This window comes from Chlorocebus sabaeus, chromosome 25, assembly GCF_047675955.1.
Source record: "Chlorocebus sabaeus isolate Y175 chromosome 25, mChlSab1.0.hap1, whole genome shotgun sequence".
NCBI lineage: Eukaryota > Metazoa > Chordata > Mammalia > Primates > Cercopithecidae > Chlorocebus > Chlorocebus sabaeus.
In genome coordinates, this window is record NC_132928.1 from 33,300,025 (window position 1) to 33,314,339 (window position 14,315).

General features: G+C 35.0%; 1 protein-coding gene across 7 annotated transcripts in view; it reads left to right on the forward strand.

The window, feature by feature from the left end:
- Positions 1–14,315, forward strand: part of KCNT2 (potassium sodium-activated channel subfamily T member 2) — a 410,159-nt gene that overhangs the window by 307,354 nt on the left and 88,490 nt on the right. For all 7 annotated transcript variants that reach the window (XM_037985779.2, XM_037985780.2, XM_037985781.2 and 4 more), the window contains one exon: positions 9,492–9,603. In XM_037985779.2, coding sequence (XP_037841707.1) covers positions 9,492–9,603 — 112 coding nt within the window. The remainder of the gene's footprint in view (positions 1–9,491; positions 9,604–14,315) is intronic.

The following is a 14,315-nucleotide window of genomic DNA, read 5'->3' on the forward strand; positions in this document are numbered from 1 at the left end:
AAATATTAGCTATTAATATTACTAGCAGTATAATTATCACTTCCATGTGGCAGAGTGGAAAAGCCACTGACCTTGGACTACATAGCAGCAAACTTTATCTGGTACAACATATATCCTAGAGGCTCCAGCTGACAGTCACTAACTTTGTGACCTTCCTAACCTCATTTAGATTCAGTTTTCCTCATCTCTAAAATGCTGCAGAAAATAACCCACTTTGCAGTGTTAATGTAAAGATTAGAGATCAGTTATTTAAAGAATCTGTCATAGCAGCTGGAAAATCTACACCGAATTTGCATAAGAATCTCTTGTTCCAGAAGAAGAAATACACACTTTAAAGTTATTATAATGCAGCAGTTCACTTAGAATATACCTAACTAGTTAACTAGTGAGCTGTATTAAACAGCACATTTTAAAAAGACACTATATAAAACTTGTTTAAAATATTACATATATATAACCATTTTTTTCTCTAGAGAATATAAAAGAAAATTACAGGGTAGAAAATTAATTCAAGGATGAGATTTATAGCCAGTGAGTAGGGTAAAAATCATACTTTTTGATTCCATGCTTGGCAAAAGCTAATTATATAAAAGAAGATCCCAGGTCTTTTTAATTAAACATGTTATTTAAACTTTCAATTTACCGTGAATTTTATTTCTATTATGGTGATGTTTCTATTGATTTAACTTTTATTATATATTCTCTGGATGAATTATTTTGATTCCAAGATAATAATAAATCCCCGTCTTACTGAGAGGTCCAAAGGCTGTAATTAGTAATTTAAAAAAAATTAATTCATCATAGTAATTATGGACAGATACACACGTGGCGACTAGTTGTGCAAAGGCTATGCTTCTCTGAGTACCTAGCTGAAGATGTGATTACCACTTGTTGAATGAATGAATGGATATATGAATGAACTAATTAATAACTTTGGATACCTTGACTTATCTGATACCTTTGGCTTATCTGTCTTCAGCAGTATATTTTAGAAATTATATAGTTTTTATGGTATATATAGTGATCTAGACTGAATAGTTTTGAGCAGAATTTTTCAAAAGAACTATTAAAAACACAAATTGCAAAGAAATTACCTCTGTTCTCTCCTTTCTTATGCCCTATCATGACATTACTATTATTTCTCCAAGTATATGACAGTATTTTTTAGGAAAAAAATCATATAAAACTTTTTTGTGTGTTGTATGTTAAGCTGCTAATCTGTGTGTGCTAAGCTAGGCTAGTTTTACATTATAAAAAAGTAAGACAGACATTTAGAGATTTCTATGATATAAGAAGTATCACTTATGCAGATAAATGACCAAAATTATTCAGACTTGGGAGTTGCATTTTATAGACGTAGTTAATTATCGTCCTCCAGATCACTCTTATGCATTCCTTGGAGATTTTAGTTCCTGATTTACTATGACTTTTGGCAACCCTGATTATCATAATTATTGATGATTTCAACAATCTTACATAGATAATCCTTTGAATATCTGACCTTCACCACCCATTCTCATGGTCATAGCCTAAACCTTGAACAATGAATAATTTTACACTCCACATTCTCAGTTTCTAGCATTCAACACTCTGAGTAGTGCTACTTATTTTCTATCTAATTTCTTCTAATAGCCCTAATTCTTAATAGTCCTTTGACCACACTGGAACCTGTCATCCACTGATCCTACTACCATTTTACTTACCCTTATCACCTGAGGGCTTTTTCCCTTCCTTACCCAGATTCAAGTCTATGATCAATCATGATAATCACTGCTGCACTGAAACACTCAGTGGGTAATTACTGATTATCTGCTGTACATTGACACTGATCTCAGCTCTCTCCCTTTTCTCTCTTCCTCCTACTCCCAGTTTTCTCTCCTTTTAGGTTCTCTACCCACCATCTTGCATGAAATTCCTTAGAGGCAGATAACAACATTCCAGAGGTAGGATCCAGTTACCCTCATCAGTAAGCATCAGACAACTAGAAATCCAATCACAATGGCTGGATATCAGAGTATTTAGGATTAAAGTTTTGGACCCCATCCCTAAGAGAACTAAATTCTTATATATTAATTATGCATGCAGGAATAGTATCTTTAAAATATTTCAGCCAATCCTTATATCTTAGAGAACACCATTCATACTCTCAATTGAGAGCCAATTTCTAATTCGTTGATTGGTAAGGCCTATGACATTGATAGAAGCACAGCTAACAGAAGTAATGTTGTGTGAACATTCAGATTAAAAACCAAAGTTGGCCACCTTAGATGATGAAATAGAATGCCAGCTGCACCTGGTGTTTAACTTAAACCGATGCATCCACCTATCACATTGTTTATTTTGAAGTGTTCAGAAAAGTAAATTTCAGACATCATGAAAGTACTAGAACGACCTAGACAAGCCTTTTATTTATTACTTACCCTGATTTGTTCTTTCTCTCATGATGAGTTTTATTGTTTCTTTTTTTCTAATTAATCATTTTCTTTCCTCAAGGAGGGGGCACTCTTAGTAGGCCTTTAAAACAGCAAACTTTCTCTGGGACTACCTCTACTGCAGAGGTTCCACATTCTCTAGAGGAGTAGTGTATCTCCACTCCTTTACTTGGAAAAGACTTCTTGAATCCTAAGCAATTGGCTCATTACCTCCCCAGACACCATTGACATTTCTGCATACAAAAGACAATAAGGAGATAAGATCTTCCTGGGGTTAGATCCTGTTGTACGTCTCTCCAAAAAAGGGTTTGTATTTACACATCTAAGAGAAGACACTCAAGTAAGCCATCCCAGTATAAAGAGCTCCTCAAAAGTGAAAAAAAAGCAAGTCCTCAATTTCAAATTGAAATTTACCCTTCTAAAGATAACAGGACAATCATTACCATTAGAAAACATTGCACGTTTTCATGTTTGTATGAACAAGTACTAATATCTAAACCAAGTTTAAACTCACAAATTAAAATGTGCTTTGGATTAGAAACAGCAACAGTAAAAAGTCTATGTCAAATTGATCTACCAAAATATCCTACTTGGTGGCTGTTTGGCATGTCACTGGCATCTGTCATTACTTTCATTTTACTGAGAAAGAAATAAACATTTAGAGAAATTTAGTGTCTCATCCTAGCCCATCTAGAAAAACAATGACGGATTCAGGCCTATGACCAGTGGGCCAAGAAAGACAAGAGAACTTTATCTAGGAGTTGGAAAAAAAACAAAACAAAACAAAAAAAAACATCTCTTTGGAAAGCACACAGAATAATGTTTAGGGCGGAATGGGTAGAGAATTTGTATGGTAAAAGTCCAGGTGTGACCTAGTTGAGAAGTTCCCTTGGGTTGATTTTGTTTTAATACGAAGATTTTTGGTTGTTGTTTTTGCTGTTGTTTTCTAAACGTAAGCTGACCACACTTGTAAGATAATGAGCAATGTCAATGAAACAGTCATGGATTGTCATCTGTTTGGAATGGAGCAACTCCTGCATTAGATCTATAGTAGGACAGGATCTATAGTAGGACAGGATCTGTGGCCATGCCTGCAAATGTGATTTGTTCATGTATCATGCTTGGCCCCTATGTTTATTGGATATCTAGTAAGCGTCAGGACTAGACAGGATGCTGTGGCGGCAGTAATGAACAAGGTGGACATAGCCGGTGGCCTTAGAATGCTAATAGTCTAACAGGGAACATATTAAGCCAGTCATTTAAATTTTTAATTAGAGAATTATAACTGTGGCAATTATTGGAGAAAATATATAGAATTGTATATAGACCCAGATAACAAGAATATTTGCTCTAGTCCCATGGGTCAGAGAATGTCTTCCTGAGGAATTGATAATCTTTAACCTGAAAAGTGAAGAGAGAGTAAATGGGCAAAAGGATGGGTAGAGCACGTTCCCTATGGGGCAGCATATATGAAGCTCTGAGATCCCGATAGTGACTATTCAAGGACTTGGAGCAGAGCAAGGGGAAGACTGGTGCGAGGAGGCTGAAATGTAATTTAGAAATCATATTTTCATGACTTTGTAAAGTATGTTCATAAGTTGGTCTGAATTTTAAGAATAACAGAAAGTCATTGAAGGATAGAGAAGTTTAAAAGATAACTGCAGGTGCAAGGTAGAGAATCGTTTCAGGAAAAGAAGGAGTGGGTAAGAGCAGACCAGTTAAGAGACTTCTGCATTGCCACGACTATAAAAGCATAGAAGGGCAAGTTTTGTTTATTTGTTTTTGTTTTTTAAGAGAAAAGAATATTGTCTTTAGATTAGCACAAGTAGTCATAATCTTACTAAGGAAACAACACATACCTGCATATGGAAAATGACAGATTTCAAAATAATTTAACCATAAGTATAAGTAAATAATTTAAAATACTCGACATGTATAAATACAAGAGTGATGCCTTTATATAGTGAAAACTACTTTTAATGTTTAGATTGGCAGTGGTTTACATGGATAAGATTTTTGAGGATTCAGAGGATTCCTGATATTTATCATACTGTCATTTATTACTAACTCAGACTTCCTGAAGTATTTTTAAATTATTTATGAAAGATTACATACATTTTTACTTGTTTTAGTGTTGATAGTCAATTGCAGTCCAAAAATTCCAATTAGTGTTTTATGTGTATCTAAGTGTGTCTGTATACCTCCTATTAATGTATACCCCTGTTATTTAAAAACATTATTTCCAGCTACCATGGCAAATTAGAATTTGTAGTGTAACATATAGCTCAGTATGTAATATTTTGAATAAAATGTCATAAACATTTTCCAATGTTCTTATATTTGTGTGTTTTGCTTTATGATACAAATACATCTAGTTTCAGAGTTCCCCCAGTAGCCTGTGAAATAGAATATATAGTATGTTTTTCATCTTTATATTGGTTAGTAAAAATATTTATTGAATAAATTAATGCAGGGAGAGAACTCTTCCATAGATATTTTATACAGCTCCACAATTATATTTGCATCACTGAGTCAGAACACGAAGTAATTGTAGAAAAGTTTTAAATAGAACAAACTATATCTTTTTTTTTTAAATTACAATGTTGCTCTATTATGTTCCTAGTGCCCAGGGAAAAGAGACTTATTATTTCATTTTAATTCTAAAATGTTCTACATGCAAAATGTATTTAGCTCATATTAAGACACAGAAATAGGTTTACGTTATTAGTGTTTCAAAGGAGCCTAAATAAATCTATTAGACAACCAAATTTGTAAATATAAAATATTATAACTGAATACAAGTAATAGTCTATGGATATAAAGGGCGTTAACATACTGTTTCATTATATAAGTATTAGTTCTAGATTTTTCACTAGGTGGCAGGCTTAGCTAATACTTTCAGTTTCTCAGTCCAAAATAACATAAATGTTATAGGTTCATTTATGTAGAACAGAAATGGGAGCCACATCAAGTAAATTATGTTGTCCTGTTTAATTTCAACTCCAGAAGTCACTCAAATACAATGACTGCGTCACTCAATCGTATTTTCATTCACTCTTATTAAGGCCCTAAATATTTCTAGCTACATATATGTGTGTATTTCTGTTTGATAGGATGTGTCATAAAAGGATAATAAACAAAAGAATCCAGGTAACCACAACTTGATTCAAACTGAAAATACTGATTTATATCAAAGATAAAATACATATTTTTTAAGGGAAATAAAAATGTTTCAAAAGTTAAACTCAATTTTCATTAGTTTGTAACTACATTTTCCTCATAAATTCTATCTCTAGCTTAATATCTCAACACTGTTATAAATGTTCTTCATAATTTATTCATTCACTAGTGTCTTAATGCTACTTGATCTAGGAGTGTTGAGTCAGCCACAATTTATCACCCCTAGAAAAAATACATATATCCTTATAATTTGTGAATTTTTATTGTTTCATCTATTATATTATAGTGTTTAAAGTCAGGAATCTTATTTTATGTATTTATCTATCTACTGGAGACCAGAACTTTCTGATAGTAAAAAGTTGATAATTATTCATTAAGGCTAAATGAAAGTAATTTATAAAATGTTATTTTTTAAAAGAGTTGATTTTTAATATATGAAACATGAATCTGTTGCTAGATATTGTTAATAATTTATTTTGTTTGGATCATCTGTGTTTCCTTACACTGGTTTATCTTCCTCTTTATTATAATGGTGAGGGGAAGCTTCAGCACCTAATGCTGTGGTGTGACCCAGGCCCTGCCACCTACTAGAACGTTACCTTGAACATACTATTTTGTCTCTTTGGGCCTCAGTTTCCTCATCTATAAACTAATAATTGGAGGTAAATCATAGAGTACTTTTTGCAGTTTGAAGAGGTAACGTGACCCTCTCGATTTCTAACACAAATTGAAAACTATTGAGATCCAAAGAAGTCAGGCAGATAGAGTTAAAAATATTAGGCAAGAGGATGTGACTTTGGTGTAGGCAAAAGTGGGCTTTTAAAATCCACCCTTGAGAACCTTGGTCAGGAGCCATACTGGACAACCACAAGACTTGTCCTATAGGGCTTATCTCTCCTCACAGCTTGGCACAGACCAGCACACATCTAAAGACACTGAAAAGATAGAGTCAGGGTTGAGACACACACCCTCAGCTCTTCCTAGGGAAAGAGAGGATACAGATAGAAACACAAGAGGGTTCCTACCTCATGTGAAGATTACGTGAGTTAACACATGGACAACTCTTAGAGTAGTACTTTATAGTTATTGTTTTATGGACATATGTTACCCATCGGAGAGAAAAAAAAAGAAAAGACATAGAGGAGAACCTTAGATCCATTAATTTTTCTTTTTAAAGTTTAGTACATGAATGTGGGATTTATTATCTGCATGAGTCTATAGGGCTTTGTGTTCATTGATTCATTTTTGTCCTATTTTTCATTTTAGTTTCTATTTCCCCAGATGATTGAATTTTGTCTGTGCCAACCATATATGGTGAATATCTTTAGTGACATTGTTATTTTAAAATATTTCTTAAATAAATACTTTGAGACTCCCAGATGGTATGAAATTTGGCAGTTGGTGGCATTTCCCAGGCCTACCAGATGGAGTTTGCCAGCCAAAAGTCAACAGACATTTTTTTCCATCAGGCCACTTTTCTAATTTTTAACGAGTTTTTGGGAAAATAACTTTTATTTATTGAATGTACCATCATGGGTGACTTTTGAGTGAGAATAGAGCTGCTGAAAGAAAGTCCTGTGAAATATGGATACTATAGTGTTTCTCCATAAGCTCATCTAATTAAATTTTGTGCCCTGTTCATCAAGATTTCATCTCAAATGCACAAACATGAATTGAGAAATTGTTTACTTTCACAGAGATTTGTTAATTAAAGGAATATAAGGTCATAGGCACTGAGAGGGAAACCTTGCTTTCTTGGTGTGACGATTTATTAAGATAATTAAGGCATGAATAAAACCAACCAGGAAGCTTGAGAGGCCAACAGGTAGTTTAATCAATAAATCAAACACTGGGGAGCCAAAGTGGAGGGGATGATTCTGACTTTAAAAATTGTTTAAGTTTCATCTTGAATGGATTTGAGAGCCACTTTAAATATTGGTTGTGATTTCGTAGTATAGAGATTCAGGAGAAAAGGAAACAGAAAAGAAATGGCATTTCAGGCAGAAATAACAACATGAGAAAAATAAAAAAAACCTAAGAAAATAGTAATAACCATTCTAACTAGGAAACAGTGCCTTTCGTATATAGCCACTAGTTTCATGCTTTGCTACATCCTTTCTTTGCAGAATCTGGTATTTAGAGTTTCTGTAATGAATTTAAGGTCACAGAACTATTGAAAAAGGTATCAGTTGCACAAATAAAATTACTGTATTTTTAACATTAGAAGTCAGCAAAAGAAATTATATCCTGGTTATTGTTTTGCTGATATTATTTTAATAACGATTATTACAATTTACCTAAATCAAGAACTACAATACTATTTATTATCAAAATGAAGATTAAGCCATATAATACTGGCTATATTTCTTCCTTTTATTAAAAGATTTCACAAAATACCCAAAGATATCCTAGCTCTCAAAGGCCTTGATTGTGTAAGACCCAATGTTAGTCCATTTGGGCTCACGGCCAAGAGGGCGTGTTAAGTTTGGCAGATAACTCTGAGGAAAAAACCAAAAAAAAACTCTTCTTAAGGATGAGTTAGTGTCTTAATTAGAATGGTGACTAAAGCCCAGTGGAAACACGCCTGAGAGGCAGATAATCAGAGAAGCCTGGTCTGAAGGCTGAGAAAGGCCCTGCTGGCTGCAGAGCAGTAGGGTGGGCCCACTCTCCCCAGCAGGAGGGAGCAGTCCTGGCAAATCATCCATCAACCTGCCGGAGTTAGACCTGAGGAAAGGTAAAAACTCATCTGTAACACTGGGGTTCAGGGACAGGGCTCCCATCTGAAAATAAGCATGTACCACATCAAGCACTCAGGCACACGGAAGTAACAGCACCCTCATGACTGAATGAGCATACATTCATAAATTGAGAGCAGCAGGAGTTGTTTGTTCCTGAGCCACACAAACAGGCTGTTTATATTCTGCATATTTGCAGTCAGTTCTAGTCCCTGAGTTCAAGGGATGGTTCAGCCTAGTGATGGGAATTGTCAGTGGTCATAACTTGGTTTAAAGACATATCATATGGAAAACAAAGCTGATTATCACAGAAGTGGCTGCCACAGAGAATATCAAAATATTTAAACAAGGAAAGCTAACAGGGATGCATAGATATCAGGTAAGGATCAGATCATGAACAACAGCAAAAATAAAAAGCATTTATTGTGGTATCATCCTGCCTCTTTTCTCTGGGGGGAATCAATCTTGTGTTAGCGTGTATGTATGTGTGCTCGTTTTGGTATATATTTGAGAGAGTGTCAAATGGGAAGAAAGCTAATGTGAAGCCATGGGACCTGTGAAAAAAATTCTCAGGAGACTTTTGGGGAACACTATCAATGCTTTAGCTTTGGCCCCGATTCATTACAATGAAATTTTATATAAATGATTTCCTCGTCTCAGAAGTTTGTTATAGCAAGATTTGACATTTAAAAACTGCGCACTATGAGAATAAGGGGCCGTAGGACATGAAAGAGCTCACATAATAGATGAGAAGCTCATTATGTGAAATTTTTGCCCATCAGCTTATTTATCTTTACAAATTTCTGTTTCAGTGCCATCGCAAAGTAACCTTGTAACTTCTTAAATCACCTTTATGAGTTTCTCTTCCATGTTGTTCCATAATTGTAAAGAGAAAATGTCTAATAAAAGCCAAATTACTGAATTTATTTTTCTTATTGTGCTAAAATGTCTGTTAAAATTTTCTTTGGGAAATATTGTTTCATTTTTCCTGCATTGTACAGAAGATTTTATGTGGCACTGCCTGCTGTTGTAATTGGATATAGTTTTATGCCTAAGGCTAGGAATCACTCACTCATAAATATGTTGTTATAAAAGATACCATATTGGATTGTTAGTGTAATGCAAATGTTCTTTTGAAATGTAGGTTGTTTTCCAGTCTCAGTATTATCACAGAGCTAACTCACCCAGCCAACATGAGATTCATGCAATTCAGAGCCAAAGACTGTTATTCTCTTGCTCTTTCAAAACTGGAAAAGGTAAGACCCCACATTATCAAGTAAATTAGATGTAACCATCTTTATTCAAAAATTAACTCTGTAAATATATAAATAAAAATGCCATGAGATAGTAAAAATAAAATGCTGTTTTGAATTTCTGTTTGGGAGATGAAATTGTAGTTTACAATTTTTTTAAAAATGTGAATTGACAGATTTGAACAATTTATATCACAGGTAAATATGATGGAGATATTTTGTTCTATTATTATTAAGTATTAAACACATGATTTGTGAAAGAATGCAACAGAAATGTGTATACTCACTTATTTGCTATGTCATGAAATCTATCTTTACACAGGGCTTTTCAGTTTCCAAAAAATCCTTAAGGTCTTAGAAAACTATAGGCTTTGTTGAAAACTGGCTTCCCAGATGTCACCAACACAACCTTACGTAAAGCTAAGTTTATTGCTTACGTAGGTAGGGGAGACTGCCTCCCCAACAGAAGTTTGGCGAGGTCTCAGAGGGAGGAAAACAAGGTAAAAATTTAGTGAGAACTGGAATTTAATTTAATGATGATATTTCAAAACAGAGACTTGATCGGGACTGGGAAGAGATCCGGATAATGCTAATAGAGACAATGGAATTGCAAAGTAATGTTATATGGTCAGAAAGATTTGGTTTACATTTTCAGTATACAGGCTGAGTGTGAGTGTAGATGGTTTTTGCACTCAATTTTTACTTACTACTAAATTGTAGTGTACTGAGAGAACTAGATGTGAAAGAAAAAAAAAAGACCTAGTCTTACACACGTAAAATGTGTTAACCTGGGTGTAGTGGCTCGTGCCTATAATCAGAGTGATTTGGGAAGCTGAGACAGGAGGATCCCTTGAGCCCAAAAGTTCAACGCTGCAGTGAGCTACAATCATGGCAGTGCACGCCAGCCTGGGTGGCAGAGTGAGATCCTGTTTCTAAAAATAAATAGTTAAATCTAGGCTGTTTTCATTTCTTATAACAATATAAGAGGTAGAGAAAATGATGCCTTATTTTTTTTTTGGTTAGTTATTTCTGTTATGACAGACCAGACGCTATCCTAATTCCTGGGAAACATATTGTTGAGTAAGGTGGTGTCTGTACCCTTATCTACTGATTTCTCCAAAACTAGTCATACACGTAATGTTTATAGAGCCTTACCCTGCTTTTTTATGGCCATAGGGAAATTGTTGTGCCCTGCTTCCAGATGTGGAACTCAGTTTGAGGCTAGATAGATACCTCTCCCAAGATTATACAGCTACCAGTCCAATTCCATAAGGGAAATGTAAGGCTATTAATATTCAGGACAGAGAATTTCCACTATGCCACATCATTTTAGCAACATAAAAAAAGATGGCAAGCAGGGTTAAATTGACTCAGACTCAAAAGCAAACCAAATAATCAGAAATCCAGCAGGAATCCGTGCTGGCATGATGTAGTACAGCCTCCTTCATGGTAAATGAGTAGAATCACCTTGTGCTGAAGAAGCCGGGCTCTGGAGTCAGATTCGTCCAACTTGCCACTACTTTTGAGGAATGGAAACTGGGTAAATTATTTCATAGCCTTGGGATTCTTATACGGAAAATAGTGGTAGGAACTATTTTAAATAGTAGGGTCATTATAAAGATTACAGCACGTAATCTATGCAAAACACTTCACCCTGCATTTGACATATAATTAGTACTCAAATAAATAGCACTAAAATCTTAATGATAGATTTTATATTTGTTGATATTGTCACTAATAAACATTTTATTCTGTGTATTCAGATTGTTGACGAGTCAGTTGATGTAGCAAGGTCATAATTGTGGAAGATATTTTCAGTATTTGTTAGCATTTGTGTTGACATGGTTGTGTGCTTATTGCATTAGGGGAAAAGAAGAAAACTATAAGATATATATGCCAGTCAGTTACATACATCTCCTTATCCAAAGGAAAAATAAAACTTAATATCTTCGTAGCAAACAAGAAAGTACAATTAAGACCCAGGTATCTAGGCTAAACTCCCAAAGAGAGAGACACAAGTTGCCTTCCTCCTTGATGTTCACATTTCAAAAAGATACCCCCAAGGCCCACAAGAAAAACGTTCCTGGAATGCAAAACTGACTACAGGTTTATTTAACTTTTCAGAGATTTCCATCCATCTCACTGACAGAGAAAGGATTTCCAGTTACAAGTTTTTGACAGGGAAAGGATTTACAATTACAAGTTTTCTAAAGAAAATGCTCCAAGGAAAAGGGAAGGGACTTTGGTCATCAGGGTAATTTTTTTTCTTTTTTTTTTTTTTTTTGAGATTTGTATTTGCTCTCATATCTTTCAGATTTTTCCCACGAAGAAAAAAGAAACTCAATACATCAACATATTTCCAGAGTATTCAAAGATAGAAAGATTAGAGGAAGTGGGATTGAAATCAGTAGTTTGAATGTTATAAAGCCATGGAAAATTCTTTGATCCACTTGTTACCACATTATGTTAAAGTTAGGATTTTAGAAACTTAAAAATTTAGAAATGTAGAAACGTTTTAGTCTTTCATATTCTCGTGGGTTGAATCTCATGCCCATCCAAAAAAAAAAAAAAAAGCTGTCCTGGGGTCCCAACTCTTACAGATGTGCTCTTTAGAGAAAGGCAGTCAACTTCAAAGGAAGCCATAGGGTGGTTTCTAATTTGCAGCTCTCTGACAGTTTTATTAAAAGGACGAATTTAGATACAGAGACAGACACACATTAAAGGAAGGCAATGTGAAGGGAATCAGAAGACAGTCCTCCATAAGCCAAGGAGAAAGGCCTGGAACAGATCTTTCATTTACAGTCCTCAGAAGGAACCAATCTTGACAATATCTTTATTTCAGACTTCTTGCTTCCACGACTGTAAGACAATAAATTTATACTGTTTAAAACGCCCAGGCAATATTACTTTATTATGGTAGCCCTATCAAACAATGTTCCACGAATGATATGACAAATCTTCCAATCAAGTTTTTTTTTTTTTTTTTTAAATCATGAATATTTACTGGTATGACAGCTAACACAGTATTTAATTATCTTTCCATGTTTGTATTCTGGGTGCAAGAAGATTTTTAGGTTTAGAAAACTGATCTCTATTTCCAATATTTAAATAATCAGTAGCTTTTTCTATGGTTATTGTTGGCTGAGGGATACATGGATTTTTATTCTTCCAAACAATTATGAATATTGTTTCCATCTATCTATAAGTCGATGCCCTTGCACCTTCACAGGTGAGACCTTCACCTTTAGAAACACAGTTAAGATTTTATATCCCAGCTGGGTATGGTGAATCACACCTGTAATCCCAGCACTTTGGGAGGTCAAGGCAGGTGGATGACTTGAGGTCAGGAGTTCGAGACCAGTGTGGCCAACATGGTGAAATCCCTCCTCCACTAATAATAGAAAAATTAGCCAGGTGTGGTGGTGTGCACCTGTAGTCCCAGCTACTCAGGAGGCTGAGGCATGAGAATCGCTTGAACCCAGGAGGCAGAAGTTGTAGTGAGCCAAGATTGAGCTATTGCACTCCAGCCTGGGTGACAGAGAGAGACTCTGTCTCTAAATAAATAAATAAATAAATAAATCAGAAATAAACAACTTGGCTGCTGACACACATTTTTTGCTACTAAGTGGTCTTCATTCATGTTTAAGAAGTGATAGGATTTATAGGGATAGGTGTGGAATGTTAAACTGTATTATTCCCAATTACTTTACTTTTGTGATGATTAAGCTTTGATGTTTTCCTTATAGATCTTGCATTCTAATAAATATTAATATATGGTTTCTATTGGTATCAGAAATAATATTCTGTAAAGATTTACTGAAAGTAGCTATGTAGTGAAGAATATCTACTGTAAGGGGATATAGGGGTGAAGATAAAATTATCCCTTTGCCCTCCAAAGGTGTACTGAAACTCACAAAAGGCAGATGAATGGCAGAAGTGGCATGCAAATTTATTAGCACGCATGCAGGAGAATCACCAAGTAATTGCCCCACCACGCAATGGGGTGCACATGGTTATATACTTTTTTCCTAGAAGAAAGGGAGATGAGAGGTATGAATGATTTGGGGGAGACACATAGTAAATGATCTTCAGGGAAATTCAGTAGACTTGAGAAACATATAATATGGCCTGGGACAAAATCTGTTGGGCCCACAGAGCAGACAATGGTTTGTGACAAAAGTCTGTTCGTATGTGTTGACGGACTTCAATCTTGCTCCCTGTGATGTGAGTTCAGTTAATGAAAACTCAAGGAAGAGACCAGAGTAATTGTTTTCTTCTTTGGCAGGTCAAGACTTTAGGCCAATAAAGGAACTGCAGAGAACAACTTCATCCTGTGCTTTGGGAGAGAAAGGATTGAGAGGAGGTTGTAGGGCGGTGGGGAGTCAGAGAGATCTTGAGAGGCTTCTTATTTTGTTCAGCATGTCAGGGCACTATATTTTGGGGTATTAGTTTCTGAGCTCCAATAGGGAGAAAAAATTTCTCAACCATTATTGTAGGGGCAGAGGCCCCTATAACAAAAAACAGATTAACAAGAGAGAAATATAACAAATTTATTGAACATAAATAATATGTGACAGATGTCTTCAGAAACAAAGACTCAAAGAAACAGGGGAATCTGTGTATTTATATGCCTAGGTGCGGACAGCTATATAGCATTATGATTGGACAAAGTGGGTATCATGGTAATAAATTAGGGAGGTGACTTAGCAAGGCCT